At 44.5% G+C, this 24,472-nt stretch overlaps 1 protein-coding gene across 1 annotated transcript in view; it reads left to right on the plus strand.

The window, feature by feature from the left end:
* Positions 1 to 1,176: 1,176 nt before the first annotated feature.
* The window catches only part of SLAMF1 (signaling lymphocytic activation molecule family member 1), a 36,736-nt gene continuing 13,440 nt past the window's right edge, over positions 1,177 to 24,472 (plus strand). Inside the window, exons 1-3 of the mRNA XM_047784147.1 lie at positions 1,177 to 1,644; positions 10,920 to 11,258; positions 13,680 to 13,964. Of these exons, the coding sequence (XP_047640103.1) occupies positions 1,446 to 1,644; positions 10,920 to 11,258; positions 13,680 to 13,964 (823 nt within the window). The 5' untranslated portion in view covers positions 1,177 to 1,445. The remainder of the gene's footprint in view (positions 1,645 to 10,919; positions 11,259 to 13,679; positions 13,965 to 24,472) is intronic.

Here is a 24,472-nt window from a genome sequence, read left to right on the forward strand (position 1 = left end):
TAGCTGGCTTTCATGAGTTGGTACAAGCCAGCTCCACACACTCCACTGGTAGTGTTGTGGGGAGGATGGTTGGGTGTTGAGTGTGTGCGTGAAGGAGGGAGGGGAAAGGATGAGAAATAAAGATTGTGTTCAGGAGTTCCCATCGTGGCTCAGCAGAAACGAATCTGACTTGCATCCATGAGGACAAAGTTTCGATCCCTGGCCTTGCCCCAGTGGGTTAAGGATCCGGCATTGCCATTAGCTGTGGTGTAGGTCACAGATGTGGCTTGGATCTGGCTTTGCTGTGACTGTGGCATAGGTCAGCGGCTACAGCTCAGATTAGACCCCTAGCCTGGGAACCTCCTTATGCCGTGGGTGTGGCCCTAAAAAAAAAAGAAAGAAGGAAAGAAAAGTAAAGTCCAGTTGAACAGGTCAAGGTACTTTCCAATGGGTCTCCCTAAAAGGATAAGGGTAACAGGAGCTGGCGCCTTTTTTGGGGGTGGGGGGCTGCACCTGCAGCACATGGAAGTTTTTCTGGGGTCAAATTGGAGCTGCAGCTGCTGGCCTACACCACAGTCACAGCAACACCGGATCCAAGCCACATCTGCGACCTATATTGCAGCTCATGGCAATTCTGGATCCTCTAACCCACTGTATGAGGCAAAGGATTGAACTTGCATCCTCTGGATATTAGTCTGGTTCTTAACCAGCTGAGCCACAACAGAAACTCCAAAGTGGACTTTAAAAACACTGGCCTGGCCTTTCCGAGTCCCCTGTGAGCCAGTAATAGCCTCTTTCCTATGTTTCATGTTTTATAACAACCTATAGAAAAGCACATTATCCTCCTGTCAATTCTAGACCCTCCTCCTCAGCAAAAAATTAGTTACAAGCTCTAAAACTAAAGGCAGCCCCTCCAAACATGGCACAGGGCTCACTAAATCCTACCACATTATACTCAACAGGGAAATTAGGTCTGCCAGTGGACACACCCTTGCCCACCCCATCTCTCTGTGGCTTTGGCACAAGGAGCTGACTTCATGGAGAGGTGTTCTTTGGAATTATGAAACAAATCAGAAGTGAGAGGGTCCATCAGCTCATTAAAGTTCAGTCATCCAAGTTCAGCTTTGAACTAACCCATCCAGATTTGGTGTGGCCTGACAAAACCACATCTTTTTTTTTTTTGTACTCAAAGAAGAGTTCCCAGACATAACCACCCAGAGAGGTTTGACACCCCCTTTCCTTTCTGGGAGACAGCTAAGAAAGGGAGGAGGGGAGCACGTTTCTGCCCAAAAACCTGGGGATTGGCCAAGATGACTACACTGCTCCCTTCCCGGCTCTTATAGTCTAAGCACCTGACTTTGACTTCTTGGGAACAGCTGAGTGACTTAAGGCCTGAAAAGAGATGAGCAATCTTCGAGGCACAGGCAGAAAAAGTCCCTGTGAGACAGGAAGACTGCTGGTTCCTGATGCATAAACTAGACAGTAGAGGCAGCACTTGCCTGACACGGAGCTCACTCTGCTGTGGCGTCTGTGAGCAGCTGCCAGCTCCTCACCAGGCTGCCCTCCCTCCCTCTCCTCACTGGCTGATGGATCCCAAGAGGAGGCTCTTCTCCTTGAACGTCCTGCTGCTTCTGTCCCTGGCCTTTGAGCTGAGCTGCACAACGGGTGAGTGTTCATCTGTCTCTGGGTCCCACGATTACCTGTCAGGATTCAGCTAGCCCCGTGGACGGAAAAGGGACACAGGGGTGGGCGGAGGGGGGCTGTGATATGGCTCCCTCTTCCTCAGAGGCTCTGAGTTCCGTCTGCTTCTTTCAAAGAGGAAGGAACATTGTGAGTTACTGGGCTCCCAGGTTCTGAGGCTCAGCCCCAACAGTTCTAGTTTCCAAGGAGACCAGGAGCTCTAAACCAAAGGCACCAGTCCCGTTATGGACCAGCTTTTCTGGGGGGGAGAGGCTCCAGTCAAAGTCCTGCCAGTGGGTTGGTTTTGCATGGGGATACCTCTGGCAAAGACCAGGCTAAGGAACTAAGCTGGAGGGATGGAGGTCTGGGAGACTGCTCCTACTCCCCTGTCCCGGAAGGAGATCCTTACACACACAAGTGCACAAACCAAAACATGGCCCAAGTACAAGAAAGAGCTGTTAGTGGGAAGAGAGGGTAGAAGTGAAAACCCCAGGCACTGGTTGAGAATAGATAGTGGCCACAGTGTGGTCATACTGGTGGCTACTTTCCTGGAAAAGGTTCCAAAGCAGCAAGAGGGGGAGAAGTCAGGATTTTTGGAGCCTGGGGCTTGTTACGGTAAGTAAGAAATGAAAATTGGGAACCCTCAGGATCACGGCAACTCCAGTGTAGGGCCAGACACACAACAAAGCATGTGGAGCCAGGCCCTTCTCCTGTCTTTCTGGCTTGTCCTCCAAAGGCAAGCTGGTATTCTCTGTTTAGTAGTAACGGAGCTCAGAAAAATGTGTTTAAGAAGGAAAAGGCCAAGTGAGGAGTGGACTATGGGCTCACTGTGGAGGGAGGCGAGGATCTCCTCTCTGCTTAAATGCTTTGGGATTCTGTTTAGACTGTGGGAGGAAGCCTGGCATGGAAGTGGCATTAGGGAAGGGGGAAAATCCTGAGGCTCTGGATGTTTTGTTCTTGGGGTTTTTGAGACTGCAAATCCATTACGGACTTTTCCAGGCAAAGCCCAGAGATATGCTAGGGTTGTCAGAGGAGCTGCACTTGGCTCTATCTTTGGCCAGATTCCTAGATGAATAGCCCCTCTTTGGCCCCGCTTTTCCTTGGAATCAGGCAGGCCCCTGGCCCTTTTACCGCCTGGGGTCTAAAGAGGAAAAACTGAGTTCAGGACTCAGTAAGCCAAATGGAACCACTTAAAGCCATCACAGGGGGGGAGTCAATTGTTCCTGGGTGCACCCCATTTGTGGCTCCACCATTGTGGGGATACTTCTTAAAGTGATGGGTTTGAATGATGAGCTGGACTTTTCTATCTCGGTACTTGCTGGCCTCCTGGCCAGCCTGGCCCATGGCATCTCCAGTTCTGGTGACAGCTGCTGCTCTGATGGCTTTGGAGGTCACTCATTAGTGTGAAACAGCCCATCCCTATGGGGCGTGTTCACCCAATCAGCAGTGGCTCCCTTCCTTGCGTTCGTCTTCTCTGAAATAGGTACAAAAATTTTAGTGTTTTTATTTTTAAATACATACCCTTTAGTGAAACCCCAATAAAACCCAAACGGAAATGCTTTGCAAGTGGGACAGGTCAGCCATGACAGAGCTACCCAACCAAGAAGCCCAATTCTTGTAAAATCAGTACCCCTCTCCTTCCTATCTCAACTTAGCTCAACTTCCAGTGCCCAGTCAGAATTGTAAAAATCAAAAAGTCCACATGTCCTTTCCCCCAATAATGTGAATTTTCCATTTCCCCCAATGATATTTTTTAATAGACTTCATTTTTTTAGAACACTTTGGGTTTGCAGCAAAACTGAGGGGAAGATACAGAAATTTCCCACTACCCCCACACATGGATAGCCTCCTCTGTTATCAACATCCCCCACCAGAGTGGTACATCAGAGGCAACTGATGACTCTACTCCAGTGGGATTTTTATTCCTCCTTTCAGGTCCTCCCTACCTCCTTCACACACATGGAGGGAGAGGAGAAGGACAAATGCAGGGGTTTTCAACTTAGCCCAACCTCATGTGTTCACTGGCCCAATTCTATCCCAAGTTGTAGCTCTAGGCACCTTTATTTCTCAAAAGCTTTAATACTGTGATATAATGCCATCCCCTTCATTGTCTCCAGTGCTGGGCTAGAAATCAGAACCTCAGAACTATTAGGTTTTCACCCCAGATTAACTTTGAACAATCCCATTCACAACTATCTATCAAGGACACATGATGTGAGGTGTGGGGAAAGTAAAATAAACAACCATAACCTCTGCCCAGAACCTGATGCAGTATCTTGTATATGAGGGCCCTTCCACAAATGTTTGTTGAATGAACAATAATATGTGCATATGTACAACATCCTTCCTATTTACCAGATATTGCTGTAAGCGTACATGTATTACTTATGTTATTCTCTTAACAACCCTAAGAGATATGTGTTGTTATTGTTACCGTTACAATTTTGTAAAAGAGGAAAGAGGCACAGAATAGTTTAGCAATCTCTCTGTAGTCACACAGCCTGACTGCGGAGGCCTCAATCCGTGAAAGTGGATAAGATTATGTTTAGGGAGGAAGGGAATGTTAAAAGTTGCATCCAGGTCCCATGGTAAAAATTAGACTATGCTATCTATAATTGAAGCATATGAGTTGAGTTTAATTGATTTGAAATGAAGTATAGGAATTTTCAAAAGATAAGAGAGGCTGATGAAATCATAGAGGAAAGTCGAAGACATTTAAAAGTATTTGATCTGGAATTTGGAAAGTGAGCAGAAACCTCTTTCCTCATGTAAGTTTTCATTTAATTTTTTTGTAAGATAGTTTGTTTCTTGGAAAAGTATCACATATATGTCTATAAAACTTCAACAATATAAAAGGGCATAGACAAAGGACAAATCTCCCTTCCATACCCCACCCTAGTGTTACCAGTTTTTTGCATGCCCTTCCAAATACATACATCTAGTAAACTGGATTTTTTTTTTAATGGCTACACCCATGGCATATAGAAGTTCCTGGGCCAGGGACTGAATCCAAGGACCCTCACCTCTGCAGCAACCCAAACCACTACTGTCAGATTCTTAACCCACTATGCCACAGTGGGAACTCCTCACATTGGATTTTTATAGGACTTGAAAAGCATATTCTAGATGAAGGCACAGATGCAGAAGTAAAGTGCTGTGAATATTCAGAGGGAATGATAAGTGGCCTTTTGTACCTGAAAGTTAGGTTTCCTTGCTAAGGCACTTCCATCTCCTCACCAGGTGGGTGGAGAGAAGGGTCCCCATCATTTCCCTACATAAATACCTCCTCAGGATGTTATAAAGATTATAGCAGTATATTCTAATTTTGTAAAGAGGAGAAATTAGACTCTATGTTGTCATTTTTTTCATTCACTCATTCATTCATTCATTCATCTCGTTCAGTTTGTTTTTTTTTTTTTTTATTCTCTTGGGGAACAAGGATTTATTGAGTTGCTTCTGTGTCCCAGGCAGGTATTACCTGGTGATTACAGTGGTGAACAAAACAGACACAGTCCCTACTCTTGCAAACTTATAATTGAGTAAGGATGACAAACACTGAACCAGAGTTAAAAGTGCGATGAGCGGTATGAAAGGAGAGGTGCAAAGTACACTGGAAGCACATGGTGGGGAAACCAAATCTAAGCCAAGGATCAAAAGCAGAGGCCTGAAGAACAGAAGGAGTTAGCCGGGCAAACAAAGGACAGTAACAGGCTTTCAGGCTGGTGAACAGTGAGTGCAAAGATTCTGAGCTAGAAAGACCCAGTGGCGTCAAGGAATGGGACTAGGAGGACAGCTGGTAGGACTTCAGTTTAAAAAGGAGACTTAGACATATTCATCTTTTCTTTGTAAGCTTAGCTTTTCCCTTAAGAACTGTGAGCCCTTTAAGTCAGACCTGAAAGACATGCTTTAGCAAGATGTTCTAAGCACATGTGAAAGTGTCAGGGCTGTGCCAAAAAAAAAGAAGAAGAAAAAAAAAGAGTTATCATTAGGTAGAATCCCACCTTGTGAAAGGGTTGGCTAATGGCTACTGATTTCAGGAAAATATCCATGGGCCCTGGTGAATCACTCTACTTTCTAAGTAGAATTACCCTGGAAGGAAAATGAGTTGGTGTTAGTAGCTACCAATGTTTCCTCCAGACTCTCTTAGTAAACAGGGGCTGACTGAATCACAGACCCACTGGAAAACACTCATCAGGCAATCGGATGTTTCAGGACTCGTGCCTCTACTTGAAGGGTTTTACCAACTACTTTATAGTCCCCACTTATTTTTCCACCCTTGCTTAGATGGTGATGACTTCACATACCCCCTGCAAACCCGGCCACTCATACGCACTTGTTATATCATCATTCTTTATGTGGGTTGTGTTATGTGAGGGTCTCTTCCTTATGAAGTCTTAATTCCATTCTCCATGATCGAGTCTTCCTAAACCACTCAGCCTGTTCTTCTCATCTGCCCTTTTCCTCTTTCCCCTCCACTTTTCTTTCTTTCTTTCTTTTTTCTCTTTGATTTTTTTTTTTTTTTTTGGCTACTGCCTGCCCCATTGTATATCCTCTCTTCCCCTGACTCTTTACCAATTCCAAGTTCTGAAAACAATCATGGTGTAAAGAGTCTGTTGGGAACTTGTGGTTGCCAAGGGGGAGCGGGGAGGAAAAGGGACGGACTGGGTTTGGGGTTAGTAGATGCAAACTGTTATATTTATAATGGATAAACAACAAGGTCCTGCTGTATAGCACAGGGAACTCTATCGAACCTCCTGGGAGGGACATGATGGAAAAGAATATAAAAAAGAATATTTCAATGAGTTTGAGTCACTTTGCTGTACAGCAGAAATAGGCACATCATTGTAAATCCACTACAGTTTAATTTAAAACAATTTTTAAGAAATTGAAGGAGTTCCTGTTGTGGCTCAGTGGTTAACAAATCCAACTAGGAACCATGAGGTTTCGGGTTCGATCCCTGGCTTTGCTCAGTGGGTTAAGGATCCGGCGTTGCCGTGGCTGTGGTGTAGGCCAGAGGCTACAGCTCAAATTAGACCCCTAGCCTGGGAACCTCCATATGCTGCTGGAGCGGCCCAAGAAATCGCAAAAAAAGAAAAAAGAAAAAAAAGAAAGAAATTCAAAAAGCTAAAGAAAGAGTCTGTTGGGTTAGGTGGGGGGAGGCTTATGGTCTGTGAATGGATACAAATTCCATTTCTTTTTTCTCCACATCAAAATTGGTCTAAAAAATCAACAGTATAATGATAATTCTCAACCTTGAGTTGAAGCCCAGACTCCATTGAGAGATGACATTTATGGCCATGCTCCCAGAAAATGCATATATGCTTATCTATATGAATTTCGTACCCCCTTTCAGGTGGCCCTTGTAGCACATGACATTTCTACTTGCATGAATGGTTCTGATTTTTGGTCCCATCCCTTTATTGGTTGAAGTTTAAGTTCAGTACCCAAGAGATTGCTCTCTTGGGTACTGTACTTACCACATTACCATTATAAATCTGGACAATCAGACAACCATGAGTGTGGCTGGAATAAATTCCAACATGCTCTCCACTTTATCTTTGCAACAGCAACACAAGCACCCTGAGCAACATTCCTTGTCTAATCAATTAAGCAACCGGCGGGGGGGGGGGGGGGAGCACTCTGTTTCAAGAGCTGATATATTAGCAATATGTAAAAGAACAAATGGGAGTTCCTGGAGTGGCTCAGTGGAAACCAATCTGACTGGCATCCATGAGGATACAGGTTCGATCCCTGGCCTCAATCAGTGGGTCAGGGATCTGGTATTGCCGTGAGCTCTGGTGTAGGTGGCAGACACAGCTTGGATCCTGCGTTGCTGTGGCTGTGGTAGAAGCCAGCAGCTACAAATCCAATTCAACTCCTAGTCTGGGGATCTCCACATGTTATGGATACGGCCCTAAATAGCAAAAAAAAAAAAAAAAAAAAAGGTAAAAGAACAAATATGTCTAATTTTCTTTCTCACTATTTGTTAATAATTGTAAGGGTCAACCACTCAAATCCTGCTTTTCTTTTTTCCCAACTTCTGACTCTCTAGTCTGTTCTCAGTTGGGCCCTTTACAAATTCTAACATGCTCTCCACTTTATCTTTGCATTTTGGTGTTGAGAATATCTCAGTCAATTTGCCTGAATTTCCAGCAACCCATCTCAACCACAAGTTAATTACACCTTTTATAGGAGGCTACATTACTTAAGCATACAGTTTTATTGCACTCTTCTGGCTTTCTTATCAACTAGAACAATCTGAGCTCTCTCTGAGTCATGGTCTCCTTCTTTTACAAACATTGGCTTATGTCAGTCCCATACTGGGCAAAGATAAATAAGAGAGCTTTTAGTCAGGTTACATGGCTTTCAGCTTTCATAAACCGAACAGATATTTATTTAAAGCCTACTAAGGGCCAACCACTATTGTAGGTCCTAGGGACAAAACAGTATACAAAATGAAATTCTTCCTCTTAAGGAGTTGGCCTTCTAGTGGATGAGAAATACAAACAAACAAACAAACAAACAAATATACAGTATAACCTCAGACAGTGACAAGCAAGATGGGATAGGTGGAGTTCCCATTGTGGCTCAGCGGTAACAAACCTGACTAGTATCCATGAGGACCTGGGATCGATCCCTAGCCTAGCTTAGTGTGTTAAGGATCCAGTGTTGCCCTGAGCTATGGTGTAATCCACAGACATGCCTTGGATCTGGTGTTGTTGCAACTGTGATGTAAGCAAGCAGCTAAGGCTCTGATTTGATCCCTAGTCTGGAAACTTCCATATGCCTCAGGTGTGGTCCAAAAAAGACAAAAAAAGAAAAAAAAGAAGGGAGATTTTACCCTAAATAGGACGGTCAGAGCAGGTCTCTCAGAAAAGATGATTTTTTTTTGAGCAGAAATCTGAAATAAAATGAGAGAATGAGCTCTTTAGATGTGTAACAGAAGAGATGAAAGACAGAGAGCAGCAAATGCAAAAGCTCTGAGATGGGAATGTTCTGGATGAATTATGGAACAGCCGGAGCCATGTGGCCATAGTGCAATGAGCAGAGAAAGGGCAGGAGGTGGAGTTGGAGGGATACCAGGGACTGAGTTACTCAGAGTCTTTGAAGCCATAACAGGACTGCGGACTTTATTCTATGGGTGCTTAGAAAGGTCTGGAAGATTAAAAGCAGGAGAGACAGTTTTAAAATATTGCTCTCTCCACTGTATGGGTACAGGGAGATTAATTGGAAGACAATGGCTGGCTCAGGCCTATGATGATGGTGGTAGAAATGAAGGAGGTTTGAATTCCTCAGATGCCAGATATGCTTTGAAGGTAGAGCCAACAGGATTTGCTGATAGACAGTGGAGTATGAGAGAGAGAGTTCAGAATGATTCCAATGTTTTGGCCTGAGAATTTGGGAGAATGGCAATGTTGTTTGAGGAAGAGGCTATAGAATTAAGAGTTCATTTGCTAAGTCTGAGGAGATGCCCATAGATCTACAAATACCAACCTATGTAGGCAGTTTGGAGTCGAGTGAGGGGTTTGGGTGGGAGATGTATCTCTATAAGCATTCCAGAAACATGTCCAACTATGCACCTAGTTAAGTGTGGCTGGGAAAGAGGAGAAGAGGTCCAAGTCCTGAGTCCTGACATGCTCCAGTATTTAGAGATCTTCAAAAGCAGACATTTCCAGTCAAGGCCACTGAGAAGGGGCAGCCAGTGTGATAAGAAGAAAACCAAGACAGTGTGTTGTTCTTTGGGTCAAATGAAGACAGTGTTTCAAAGGAGGGATGATGAACTATGTCCAGTGCTCCTGAGAAAGCAAGATGAAGCTAGAGAATTGACTTAATATCATGGAGTATACAGTGACCTTGACAAGTCCAATGAATAGTAGGGAAGAATGTCTGTTAGGAGTGGGTACAAGAAAAAAAATGGATCAGAAAATGGGGACCAAAAGTATAAACACACATTAAAGGACTTTGGGATAAAGGAAAATAGAGAAATGGGGAGGTGGCTGGGAATGAACATGGGATCAGGTGAGGGGTTTTTAAAATGAGGAAAATTACATGTGGATACTCTGTGTGTTAATGGAAATAACCAACAACATGCCATAACAAAAACAAAGTTGTTGATGCAAGGGTGAGGGCAATTGTAGAAGCAAAGCCTTGAAGTAGGTGAGTGCTCCATAAGGAAGCACTTATCCTGGATAGCCTTACCCAGGAGCATAGGCCATCCATCCAAGGATGTTGGTTGACTTGGTTGTGGAAACAAATGGAAGTTCTCTCTTGTTTCTTCTCCATTATCAGTGAAATGAGAAGACCACTGAGGTTGTATATTTGAGGAGAGAGGAGGTGTTAAACAGTCAGCAGTAGGATCCCTCGCAGGTTTGAGGTTTTTTTGGTTGCTGTTGGCTCAGCTTTTTGAAAAGGAGAAATAAAATAATTTCTCACCCTGGACAATTAAATATCTTAAAAGTTTTTTGGAGAGTTAGCATTCTACAGTTTGAACATCAGGCTTACCTCCTCCCTGACTTCTCATCCCCCAGACTTTTCTCTTCCCTCCTCATCATGAAATGATGCTTCTCTAACCTTGGTCTCCTGGGCATCCAAGCTGAGACTCCCTTTCAGTTACTCTCCATCCTTCATGCTATATATCCAATGGCTGTGAAAAGTCTGGCCGAGGAATTAATTAGGGAAGTCATTTAACTTCTCTGTGCCTTAGGTACCATAACCATAAATCTGAGTTGATAGGATTTCCTCCTAGACCAAAGAAACACAGTGTCCTAGTTTGTCTAGACAGCTCTGTCATAAGTAATTTTAAGATTTCCACTGGGGAGTTCCCGTTGTGGCTCAGTGGTTAACGAATCCGACTAGGAACCATGAGGTTGCAGGTTCGAACACTGGCCTTGCTCAGTGGGTTAAGGATCTGGCATTGCCGTGAGCTGTGGAGTAGGTTGCAGACGCGGCTCGGATCCCACGTTGATGTGGCTCTGGCGAAGGCCGGTGGCTGCAGCTCCGATTCGACCCCTAGCCTGGAAACCTCCACATGCTGCAGGTGCAGCCCTCAAAAAACAAAAAAAGACCAAAAAAAAAGATTTCCATTGGGATTTTTGAAATATTGAGAATATATTGCGATCCTCATAAACTAAGGAGGTGGCAACCCCCAGGGAGCCCAACAGGAAGAGGAGATCCTCCAGTCTCTTATTCCTGATGCACACACAGGAGGTGGGTCTCAAAGGCTTCCACAATAAGGGTCTTTCTTCTCCTGCCTTTCACAGGTGAGGGTTCGATGAATTGCCCAAAGGTCCTTGGGCGGCTGGGAAGCAGCGTGCTACTGCCCCTGACATCCGAGGGGATAAGAAAGAGCATGAACAAGAGCATCCACATTCTGGTCTCAATGGCAGAATCACCCGTCCACAACATCAAGAAGAAAATAGTGTCTCTCGATCTGCCAGAAGGGAGTTCTCCACGCTATCTGGAGGATGGCTATGCGTTTCACCTGGAAAACATGAGCCTGAGTATCTTGGAAAGCAAGAAAGAGGATGAGGGCTGGTACTTTTTGAGCCTGGAGGAAAACGTTTCTGTCCAGCAATTTTGCCTGCAGCTGAAGCTCTATGGTAATAACGGTGGCTTCCCCAGTCTACACCAGAGGAACAAGATAGTTCCTTGCCTGAAAACTTAGGCCTCTCCCAGAAGCAAAGGGTATTCAGAGTTGGAAGCAACTTGGAAGATCAAGTCCAGGGCTAAAAGCTGCTTCAGGAGGAAGTTTTAGATGTTCACAAGTTTTTTCTCATCCAAATTATGCAGTAGTGGAGTTCCTGTCATGGCGCAGAGGAAACGAATCTGACTAGGAAGCATGAGGTTGCGGGTTTGATCCCTGGCCTCACTCAGGGGGTCAGGGATCTGGCCTTGCTGTGAGCTGTGGTGTAGGTCGCAGACATGGCTCAGATCTGGCATGGCTGTGGCTGTGGCGTAGGCCGGCAGCTGTAGCTCCAATTTGATCCCTAACTTGGTAACTTCCATATGCCGCAGGTGCAGCTCTAAAAAGAGCAAAAAACAAAAAAGAAAAAAAGGAAAAGAAAGAAAGAAAAAGAAAATTATACAATACTGATAGCTGATTAGCATTAGTTACCTGTACCCCCGTTTCCCAAAGGAAAGGAGCCCAGCTGCCTGTAGGCTAGAGGGCCTGGTGCCCCAAGGGTCTCAATTTACAAATATGATTTTGCTTGAAAAAAGAGGAAGTTTTCCCCCAATTTTTAAAAAGTTTGAATACCACTGAGCAAGCCCAATCTGTCCTCCACAGATAAAGACTCTGAAGTCTAGAGATAAGTGGTTTGCACGTGCCTATTCACATCTGCATATGTGGTTCACAGCAGAGAGGGTCCTGAAAGGAGAGCTGAAACCCAGCCCACACACCATTCACCAAGCCCTGCCTTCCACACGAGGACGGCGGCGTCTCTCTCCTGTATGAGGCACATCTTTCTCGCTTAAACAAAGCCTCTGTTTATAACATTGTTCAGTTGCAGAACTTAAACTTAAACTAGAATGAAGATCCATCTGAATTCAAGGCCAGTGCTGGTTTTTTTTTTTTTTTTTTTGAGCCTCTTTAACTGCCAGCCCCTCTTGAATGCACCCAGAGTTTGTCTCTTATGTCCAGAGGCTCCTTTGAATTTCTAGGGATCTTAGTAGCCATGTGGGCTGTCCTGCTTCCCCCACAGTGATTTCCTTATCTCTGAAGATGGAATGGGGAGCCCCACACACCCAGTGTTTCTTTGAAATCCTCAGGCACCTACAGGAGAGATAGCAGTACCCTCCCCGCCCTTCCCCTAGCACTAGCATTCCCTCTCCTCCAGCGTATGCAGAGTTCCCACAGCCCTCTATCATGTATCAGCAAGTCCTGGTCACTCCGATAGAGTGCCCAGAGCAAGGTTGCCACAAGCAAGACTAGACATGCATTTTCTGAAACAGGTCACTGTCACATCTTCTCATATTTTATGATCAAATTCTTAACTTGGAAAATATGGGCTCTACAACCATGGTACTCTTCTCAATTAAAAAAAAAAAGGCTGGAATTCCCATTGTGACGCAGCAGAAACGAATCCAACTAGTATCCATGAGGACGTGGGTTTGTCCCCTGGCCTTGCTCAGTGGGTTAAGATCCAGCATTTCTGTGAGCTATGGTGTAGGTCACAGAAGTGACTCGGATCCCAAATTGCTGTGGCTGTGGTGTGGGCCTGCAGCTATAGCTCCAATTTGACCGCCATCCTGGGAATTTTCGTATGCCACAGGTGCAGCCCTAAAAGTCAAAAAAAAAAAAGAAAGATTTTTAGAGTTACACCACCTAGGTTCAGGTCTCGGCACAGTTGCTTAGAAGTTGAGTGACATTACATAAGACACTCCACATCTCTGGGACTCAGGTTCTTCATCTATCATAATTTTTGGGAAATTACATTGAAAAGATTAAAGAATGTGATGAGTGTGAAATTGTAGCCTTATGCCTGTCCTATAGTGGTTACTAAATAAATAAGACTTTCCCTTTTACCTTAAGTTGATGAGGTTTGTGGCTCATCAGAGTCCCTAAAGCACTTTCTACAAACACATACACACACACACAAACACACACACAGATGAAACTCCACCACTATTCTTTTAGGTCTAGGAAGTAATCCTTTAGCCGAAGACAATTACCCAAGGGGAATTAGCTGACAGCAAACACCACAGAGAGAATACAGGAGAGCAACCTAGATCAGAAAGAACAGGGGATGGGGGGAGCTTACAGTATTGGTAGATGGGGACTGAAAGACAATTTTTTATTCTCTACTTTATCCCAAGTTGGTCCTGGAAAGGAATATGGGCTGGGGGTAGGGAGAGAGATGGTGTGAAGTAGTGGTCTCCACTAGAAATAAATCACACTTTATTAGCAGACCCCCAGGGAGGGAAAAATGCCATTAGGCTGCATTTTCTTCTAGCGAAAAGGTGAAGTCAGCATTCCAGAGGCTTCATTTCAGTGATGGCTTCCTCTCTCCCCCTCCTGACAGAGCAGGTCTCCACGCCGGAAATTAAGGTGTTGAACTCCACGCAGGAGAATGGGAACTGCAGCCTGATGCTGGCCTGTATGGTGGAGAAAGGGGACCATGTGACTTACAGCTGGAGCCAGGAGGGGGGTGTCATCCCGCCAAGCCCTGCCAACTGCTCCCACCTCCTCTATCTCACCCTTGGCCCTCAGCATGCTGACAATGTCTACATCTGCACTGCAAACAACCCCATCAGCAACCGCTCTCAGACCTTCATCCCGTGGGACAGATGTAGCCCCAGTTCCTCAGGTGAGTGCCCTGGTGGTGGCTCTCATGTCACATTAAACGATATGAGATCAGTCCCCACCTGGACCAACTGCTCTGCTTCCATAGCCATGGCCATCACCTTGATGTTTTTCTCTATAGTTTGTAAAAGCTTCCCATGTGCATTCAGTGAGTTCCCACTGCTCATAATGACCAGGGTGACATGATGTTCAGTTCACAATTGAGAAAACCAATGAGAAATGATGGAGCCAGAGCCCAGAGCCCAGGACTCAAGTGGCGATCCTTTCTCTCCCCTCCTGCCTTGGTGCCAACCGCAAGGGTGTCCGGGTGAGGGAGTGCAGGAGCAGGTCTTAACTCCCAGGTCCATGCCCCACTAATAATAGGATAGTTCTACAGCATCGATATGTATTTATCAATCTTCTCCGCTGCAGAAAATTGGGACTAGATATGATACATGACCTCTGCTCTCTAGCCATGAGTTATAAAGTTACGACACGAAACATATGCTCGATGTGAAGAACAGGATATTAAAAAGGGCCATATTTTATGAAATGTACTCTGACTTCTGTGGCAGGTCAGATGGCTAGGAGAGTTAACTCTGACTGAGATCTCGACTGCGCAGTCTGGGAAGATGTCACATAGCACTTTATTATGGGCAAAGCACTTTCAACTGAGTGACCTCTTTTGATCTTTACAATCGCTCTATCGGATAAGTGTTGTCATCATCCTCATTTTACAAATGAGGAACTTGAAGCTCATAGCATGTAAGTATCCTCCTCAAGTTTCTTCAGCTTATTAGTGGTAGAGTCAGCACCTAAACCTAGATCTTCCAACTGCTCTTCCTCAAGAAAGATAAAGTATCAAGATTCTGTTATCCAAAGAAGAGCTGATTAAGTAAGCCCATCTAACCCCTTGAGATTAGAAACAGAATAAACCACTGAGCCTTTTCACTAATAGATCTTGTGCCCATGCCTCGGGTAGGTTCAGAGACAAAAGAACTACGTCGCTGGTCCTGCAAGGCATTATCTATATCCTGTCATTCTTCTCTCTGCATCCACTGGGGGAAACAGAAATCATTCCAAGGAGACTCCTGCCCACTGTAGCTTTGGTGTATATGTGGAGAGCTTTTCTAGATGACCAGGGACTAGCAGGTGGTGGTGGGGTGGAGGACAGGGAAATTCAGCCAGATCATGTCTTTCAGCATAGCACCTCCAGTCAGAGACTCCCCAGATGGATGACTGGCAAGGCCCACCTGGCCTGCAGTCTGTGTCTGAGAGTTCTTTGGTGAGCCTAACACACTGCATGTTGCCTCCCCAGCCTTTCAGGGCAGAGTCGGCCACCTGTCCACCTGCCCCATGTGTCTGGCTGTTTGCTACCTTGCACACAAGTCACATTCAGAGGCTGTCTCCCAGTTCAGATCTCTCTCCCTGCCCACAGTCATTCAGAGCATGCTGGTGGGATCAAGAAAGCAGTCTTGCATAGTTTAGAGTTTACAGAATGTAAACCCCAGAGGTCCTAGATCCAGTGTGAATCTTTTTACTTATAAAGATAAGCCCTTAACCTAAGACTTAGATTCTTTATCTAAAATAACAACAGCTGAAAGGCCTTAATTAATTACTCTATACCAGTTATGTGGCATCTTATTTAATCCTCACAGCAGCCAAATGGTCTAAGTGTTCCCACTTTACAGATGAGGACATAGAGGTAGGGAAAGGTTACACAAAGAGCAAGTGGCAGAGCTGACCTGTCTGATCCTGAAGTCCTCACAGATACTAGTAGAAGAGGTGATACGCTTTAAATGCCTTACAAGTCAAAATTAAAATAAGTGTTTTCTCCCTTGGGGCTGAGGAAGTAATAGCCTTCATCCCCGAACAGCCCTCTCTGTTCATAGCAACCCCCTCAGAGTAAAGATAGGGAATGAAAGGTTTTATCCGGATCCATGTCAAAAAAGAGGGAGAATTCTTTTCCTGTTGTTTAATATGGTTTAAGAAAAACTTATCTAGTGCATTGTAAAGTCATGGCCATAAAGCTTCTGCTAGAGGTACCTAGCTCAGGACATTCTTAAGAAACATGTGAAGATCCTCTGACCCATTCAAGGCACTTTGAGGACAAAGTATGCACTAGGGGGACCTGATTTCCTGGGTATGGAGCAGACTTTTTATGAGGGGTGGTGAGACAGAAGCAGCAGAAATGTGGAACCATGGGAAAGCCCTGACAGGACCACAGCTCAGGCATTAAGATAACTTCTCAACAGCCATGGCACTTTCTTGGGGCTCTGTTGCATTATGGGTGAAATGAAAAGGGTGAACTAGTGAAGTACTTTCCAGAGTAAATATCTTACGATTCAGTTGGTATGTCCATTCATGAGAAATGCTAATAAAGGGTCACCAGGTATATTCCCTTGCTAGTGTATTGTAAGAAAGAGCCACAAACTGAGCTGCTTCCATGACCCAAATGTATTGTCTCACAATTCTGGAGCCTGGAAATCCAAGGTCAAAGTGTTGGCAGGGTTGGGGTTTTTTTTTCTGAGACCTCTGCCATGGCTTGTAGATGACCACCTTCTGGCTGGGTCTTCACATGGTCTTTCTTCTGTGAATGCTCATGCCTGGTGTCTCCTCGTGTGTCCAGATTTCCTCCTCTTCTTCTTCTTTTTTTTTTTTTTTTTGTCTTTGTAGGACTGCACCTGCGGCATATGGAGATTCCCAGGCTAGGGGTCCAATCAGAGCTGTAGCCACTGGCCTACACCACAGCCACAGCAATGCCAGATCTGAGCCTTGTCTGCCACCTACACCACAGATCACAGCAATGCCGGTTCCTTAACCCATTGAGTGACATCAGGGATCGAACCTGCGTCCTCATGGATGCTAGTCAGATTCGTTTCCACTGAGCCACGGTGGGAACACCCAGATTTCTTCTTATAAACATACCAGTAAGATTAGATTCAGACCCATCCTGAGGACCTCATTTTAACTTAATCACATCTTTTAAGACCCTAGCTCCAAATACAGGTACTGGGAGCTAGGGCCGTGACATAAATTTGAGAAGAGATAAAATTCAGCCCCTAACACCACCCTAATGACCTCATTTTAACTCAATTACCACTGTAAAGACCCAGTCTCCAAATAAGGTCACATTCTAAGGACTTCAACATATGAATTTTTGGGGAAACACATTCAACCCATAACACAAGTAGAGATCCCCTCCCCTGCCTCCAGGGATGGGGAACCACAGCCTGTCAGAACCAAATCACACAGCTCGTTTGTGGCATGCCATTCGCAGTATACCAGATTGCCTAAATACGGAAAACAAAGTTTTATTAGTTTGCTGATTTGCGTTTTCAAATGAATATTACTCATTTTTTTAAGACACTGTGCTCAGTTCGATAAAACATTTATTGGGGTTTTACCATGTCCCAGCATTTGCTAAGTGCTGAGTACACAAAGACAAAAAAGATACAGTCCTTGCCCTTAAGGAAGGAGATAGTTCTCTATGTAACTAGTTATCCTAGGTTGAATAGTGTAATAAGTGCAAATACTTTGTATGTGCAAGGGAACCAAGAGACGGGAATGACTGACACTGTCTCGGGAAATCAGAAAGAGCGTCATGAGGATGTGACATAAATTAGGTTTTGAAGAATAAATAGAAATGTATTACCCAAGCAGATAAACTAAAGACATTCCAGGCAGAGGGAAAGGCAGATATAATTGTGTCTACAGTCTTGTGGTATCCTGATGGGAACTAATAGATAGTTTTAGATCGAGGAGTAACACCATCAGCTTTGCATTTCAGAGAGAAAATTCAGTGACATGGAGAACAGACTGGGGTGGGGAAGAGGCAGAAGAAAGAGAAACTAATTCTGGAGAGGGCCCATTATTGCAGTCACCCATTCAAGAGATGATGAGACCCGAGCCAAAGCAATAGCTGTTCCTTCAACAGAGACTCCATTCAAGGAAAACCCCAGCCTTGGGATGAAGTGATGGGGTATGAGAGTTTATTAGCTGTTGCTTTGCCATCTACAATGAGGACAGTGATTTTAAGACTTTCATTAACTCTAAGTGGTGATGATGGGAAGAGAGCAAATGGGATGTGGTGTCAGCACTGTTTCTCATCAGAACTTAAACTGCTTGAGAACGTATTTGTTCCTCAAAATGTTTGTTTTTTTTTTTTCTAACAATTGCCAGGCTCTCCCTCATATGGTCGTCTTTATTCCAATTGCTATGTCAGTGTCTTAAAGTAAGAAACACCTTTGTTCTAAAGAAACACTATTGTTCTAAAGCATCTTTACTGCAAAGTCCAAATCCAAGAGGGCTACGAAGCATTCTCCTAGATCTTGCAGAATATGTTGATATGGATTTACACTGGACAGCATGTGATTTGCTGCCGTCCTTCATGACCATATTCTAAAATTGTTATGTCTGTGCAAGAATGAGTAATACTCAACCTTAAATAACTGAGCTCAAAGGGAATGCCCCTGGAAGTTCATCTTGAAAAGAGGACCCCTTTCAGTTGATTAGCAAAAAGTTGCCTCAGCAAGTCTGGGTTAACTCAGTGGAAGGAAAATCTGACACCAGCCGGTGAGTTCCGGGGGCTCCCCCTTTCTAACAAGGCCATTTCATCAAAAGGGAGCTCCCATTGTTACAGTCACCTAGCTGTCCCATGTACAAGGCAGGTCTCTCTCTCCCCGGTACTCCCAGTCCAGCAAGCACAACAACCATGGTGGAAGGATGGGATCTGGGCCCCTCTTATGGACCAGAGCCTTGTCACATGGCCACACCTGCAACACAGGAAGCTGAGAAATATCATCCTTAGCTGGGGAGCCAGGTGACTGGACAAGACTTGCATTGTCGTGGAATGATGAAAATGGCACTGGGGGCACACCTAGTAGCTTCTGCAACACAAGGCTGAGTGGGACAGGGAGGTAGGTGTAAGGAATCTTTATGGAAGCTGTGAGCTCTGTAATAATTTTTACTTGGGGTCCCAGATCTCAAATTAGTGTATGGTTTTCTAACACACTTCCCCCAATGCTGAGAGGAAACCGCCAACAACATAAAGGCATCTCTTGAAGATGGCTTATTTCTTCAATTTGATGTTCTCCATGCAAGCAGCCTTGCCGACAGAACCACTTGAAAGGCAGGAAAGCGATCTGGCACTCTCAGACCGTTACATTAGCATCTCAGTATCTCCTGGGGTGAACTATATTTGTTGCTCAGATTCTTTTTATTTTCTTCATCTCCCTTAAAGAATAAAGGTTTGGGGACTTGAGAGAGAGAGGCTTTTGTGTTTCTGTGGCAGCAGACTTTCAGAGATAAAAAAGGCCCTTCAGCATTTTCCTTGGAGGCGTGGCCACATGCCAGGTTATCAGCTTTAAACCACAGCCAATCGAAGAGAAGACCAAAGGGTGGAGACGCATGCAAAGAACTCTTCATAAATGGCACTGAAGTTCTCCACCAGCCTGCTCAGCTACCTCTACGAGGCTCCAGGGGAAGAAAAGTCCCAAAGATCCTGTTTAAGAATGTTCAGATAGGGTTTCTTTGTGGAGGAAGAAGGGGGCCTGTGGACCCCACAACAACGCTGACCTGAGTTCTGAGCATCACCATCCCGAGGGGCCTCACTACATGACTGAGCAAAATGAGGGAGAGCTGGAGTTTCTGCCACAGGAAGTGGTGGTTTGAAAATGGGAACACAGATGGTGCTGAGAGCACAGATGCACACCTCCTTCCTGGTTCCATTTTGTTACTTCACATCTCATGCCAAGTAGGTCATTGCTCATTCTGGTCTAATCCTGCCTTGGGCCCCACAGAAGGTGACCCTGCGTTTCTCCTCAGACCTTCTTATTGTTAGTGCTCTGATCATCCTTAACCAAAAGGTACAGGACAGTCTTTTCCCAGCCTCATTCTGTGGCCTCTCATTTAATTTAACTTGGCCCATCACATGAATATTGAGGACCCCCCTCCCCCCCCGCCCTACACTGGATCACAAGGAAAGGGGAATATGCATATGAAGCATGAGGTACAGGACGACCCTCAAGGAGTTTACAATCTATATAGGACTCCTTTACCTTACTAAGTAGAAAAACACAAGCATATGAAAGAAACCACTGCTAGAATTTCTCTTTGGAGGGGCACAGAGTTTGTTTAGGATGGTAGCTTTATAAATGCTAGTGAGCTGAAGGTGAGACCCCTCCCCCAAAAAATACAGCTATGATGATATATTTCTGTATTATAACAGAAGGAGATGTTGCTTGGGCAGATATTATGGGAAGAGAAAGAGAGGGTATGAATCTGTCAGGTGATAGGAAACCTGGTTCATGATGGAATTGGCTCCCTGTGACCTCTCACATCCATAGTATAGGATTCGAACCCATAAAATTCTTTTTTTGTTGTTGTTGTCTTTTAGGGCCACACCTGCAGCACATGGAGGTTCCCAGGCTAGGGGTCCAATTGGAGCTATAGCTGCCGGCCTACACCACAGCCACAGCAACGACATATACGTGCCACATCTGTGACCTACACCACAGCTCATGGCAACACCGGATCCTTGACCCACTGAGCGAGGCCAGGGATCGATCCCGCAACCTCATGGTTCCTAGTCGGATTCGTTTCTTCTGTGCCACGACAGGAACTCCCGAACCCATAGAATTCTTAGTGTAGGTTTTTTGTTTTTGTTTTGTTTCTTTGTGTATGTGTGTGGAAACTGATGAAGGCACTGACTCTTGCACCCAGGACAGCCCAGACTAGAACACGTGAGCTGCAGGAGCAAACATTTAGAGGATCATATGGAAGTTATCCCCAGAAATTACAGAAATTATGGACAGCTTGAACCCAACAAGCTGTGAAAGTAGCATTTTGTCCATATTTATCTGAATTTCTGAAGGCTTCAAGTCCTTGACATTTAGTTTCCATGTACAGATCATAACTGAATAAGAGCACCCAAAAGATAGAAATACTTGGACTTGCCAGACAGATAGGAAAACTAAATCATAAGCAAATGACATGATGCTGCTTAAGCATCCCTTAACACCAGAGGAAGGACTCTTCTGGACTTGAGATCAAACCTATCTCAGAGTTCCTAGTGTGGCACAGCAGGTTAAAGACTCAATGTTGTCTCCATGAGGATGCGGGTTCCATCACTGGCCTTGCTCAGTGGGTTAAGGATCTGGTGTTGCCACAAGCTGCTCCCTAGGTCATAGCTGCAGCTTCAGTTCAACCCCTAGGCTGGAAACTTCCATATGCTGCAGGTGTGACCAAAAAAAAAAAAAAAAAATCTTCTTGTCCTTCCAATCAACCAGCAATAATTTACCTATTATGTGCCAAGTACTAAGAGAGCTGCAAAAAGTAAAGAGGTGGTCTCTGGCCTCTTAAGAACCCAGCAGCTCGTTGGGGAATTGAAACGAGTGGAGTCGACATTTATTTACAACATGCTGGGTGCCAGGCATTGCTCCAACCACTTTCCATACATTATTGCAATGGTTCATCAGAATAGCTCTTTCAACTGAATATTTTTATGCTCAATTCACAGAGGAGGAAATCAGGGCCCCAGAGGGTATGGGCAGCCTTTCTGAGGTCACAGACCCAGAATTTCAATCCATCTGTCTGGCTCCAAATGCCCTCACAGCAATAACCTCCACAGCAAAGAGAATTCTAAGATGTAGGACATAAACCAAGGTGCTTCAGAGTCTATGGGAGAGGGAAGAATGGGAGCTAAAATGGCCAGGAAAAGTTACACAGAAGAAGATTGCCCCTGGAGTCAGGGCTGGACTGGCAGAGGGGTACCATGGAAGGTACAGCAGGAGGGAGAGTGGAGGACTGCACATGACAGGTGCTGATGGAGGATGGTGAAGGGAGGAGCTGGCACCTCAAAGCACTTTGGATTCATGAGGTCTTCCAGGTATCCCAGCCTTTTGCTGCTTTCCTTGGGAGTGGGGTGGGGTGGGGCTCACCTCCACAGGCTGAAACACAAACTCTAAAGTCTGCAGGTCTCATCTCACCCAGCTCACCCATCATCTCCTTCTGTGACTCTAGGTATACTTTCCTGTGTCTCAGTTTCCTCAACATAAAATTAGCACCATATAGTTCCCTTAAAGTTAAAAAAGTCTATGATCCTTTAACTTAAATCCTTCACTAGTTTCATATTACTTTTAAAAGCTAGGAGAAAAATAAGGGCTTATGAAATATCTTTCAGGACTATGGCCCGGTTTCCTCTCAGACCAAGCCGGATTGGCAGAAGCTGTTCACGAACGTCATAGAATGAGGGGAGCAGAGAGCTTTCATCATTCTCTGACCCTGAAAAGAGAGGGCTGGTGTTACGTCCTCCCGGCCTCAGTGATATGTCCCTATCACTTTAGTTTATGTGCATAGGTGGGCAACTGATCTGTCACCAACAGGCACCAGGGCGCAGGAAAAAGGTTCACTTGGCAGGTGTTACTGATACAATTATGTCACCTGCTATTTTCCAGTTTTGTTTTTATTTATTTCTCTTGTGATTTTTCTAGTTTTAGGGGCTCCACCTTGTTGGCTTTATTTTATTTTTATCTCAAATAAATTTCGAGAGAACCATTACCTTTCAAGTTGACATAAATGGTTGCAGGGTTTGTTCTTAAATTAACTGTTGTTTTAGAAGGTCTCAAAATACACGAAGAAAAAAGAGGAAATGGTCTCAAAATATAAGTGCCGCTGTGACAATTTGCTGGGTCAGTTACATGGGCTGATGAAACAGGGTGGTACTTAGACTGCTGGCTCTGCTTCTTTATCTCAGGATTTGAAAGGTTTCTCGATGAGTTTCTGGTGTTGGTAACCCTGCATGGTACATATAAATAACAGCCTTAAAAACGAATGAAATACTGCCAGTTGAAGCAACATGGATGGACCTAGAGATTATCATGCAAGTGAAGTTTGTGATAGACAAACATCATATGATATCACTTTCATGTGGAATCTAAAAAAACATACAAATGAACTTATTTGCAGAATAGAAACAGACTTACAGACTTTGAAAACCAACTTATGGTTGCCGAAGAGGAGAGGTAGTAGAGAGGGATGGACTGGTGGTAGAGAGGGTGTTTGGGATTGGCACATGCACAGTAAGGTATATGTAATGACTGGCCAACAGGGGCCTGCTGTATAGCACAGAGAACTCTACCCAATATTCTGTAATAATCTATATGGGAAAAGGGTCTTAAAAAGAATGGATGTGGAGTGGCCATCGTGGATCAGTGGTATTGAACCCGACTAGAATCCACGAGGACTGGGTTCTATCCCTGGCCTCGCTCAGTGGGTTAAAATCCTGCGTTGCCGTGAGCTGTGGTATAGGTCACAGACACAGCTCAGATCCCACGTTGCTGTGGCTGTGGCTGTGGCGTAGGCCGACAGCTACAGTTCTGATTCAACCCCTAACCTGGGAACTTCTATATACCAAAGGTGTGACCCCCCCCCAAAAAAAAACCGAAAAAATTATGTGTGTATGTGTATAACTTAATCACTTTATTGCACAGCAGAAATTATCACAGCATTGTAAATCAACTATACTTCAATCAAACTTTTACAAATGAAAAAAACCATAAACCCTCAATAATCATTCTCTCACCATTATATACACACACCTGCAAAGAGGGTTCTCAGCAACCATAAGCCATTCAGAATGGTCATTCAGGGTAGAGGGCAACTCCAGCCTCAGTATCGATTTGTGCTCAGATTTCACACCTTATATAAATTCAGGAGTCATATGACTCTGCTTGCCCCCTAGCTCTTTGATCGGGTCATATGTCTCTCTGCTATAGTTTGTATCTGGCAGAGTTAAAATATGTTTAATTTTGGAAAGAGACTCTGTCATCGAGATGTTTACAAAAACCAGTTCCGTTAGATTTCCTGGGATGGCTTGATGTGTGAAAGACTTAGAAAGCAAAAGATCTTTTCAAACCTAGGAGACGAATGTTGGTTATCTATCTGGCTAAAGCCCCACTTGGATCTTGGTGGGATGCCTTTTATCCATGTGTTGAGATTTCAGTCTGTATCTTTGGGCAACTCCATAAACATCAGAATTGCTCCTGTTCCTTTGTCACCTGCCTATTCCTTCCTTTCAATTTCTTCCCAACAAACCCATCATAGGTTCAACAACAAGCAGACTGATTCCACAATCATCCTTATAAGTTACTCTTATGCACTAATGTTAAGTCCTGACATTATTCTATGTAGAACATGAATGCCAATACTTTAGAACTCTAGTGTTTCAGGTTGGCCTCACTGTTCATTACTCTGGTATAACTTACTCCCAAGCCCACAAGACCCCCTGATTCTCCAAAAGTCTGTCTTCAGTACTCAGCCATGTTTCTACTCCTAGAACAACCTCTGATTCTTGAGGCTCTCTGTGCCTGCTACCTTATCCACAAAAATGAGGGTAATAATAAGAGTATCTACCTCATAGATTAAATACATTAATGAACAAGATGCATTTAAAAAATGCCTGGCCCATTATAAATGCTCAATAATTATCTGTACATGAGCTAAATGTCTTATTTACTTAAGACACGAGCCAAC

Source organism: Phacochoerus africanus, chromosome 6 (genome assembly GCF_016906955.1).
Source record: "Phacochoerus africanus isolate WHEZ1 chromosome 6, ROS_Pafr_v1, whole genome shotgun sequence".
NCBI lineage: Eukaryota > Metazoa > Chordata > Mammalia > Artiodactyla > Suidae > Phacochoerus > Phacochoerus africanus.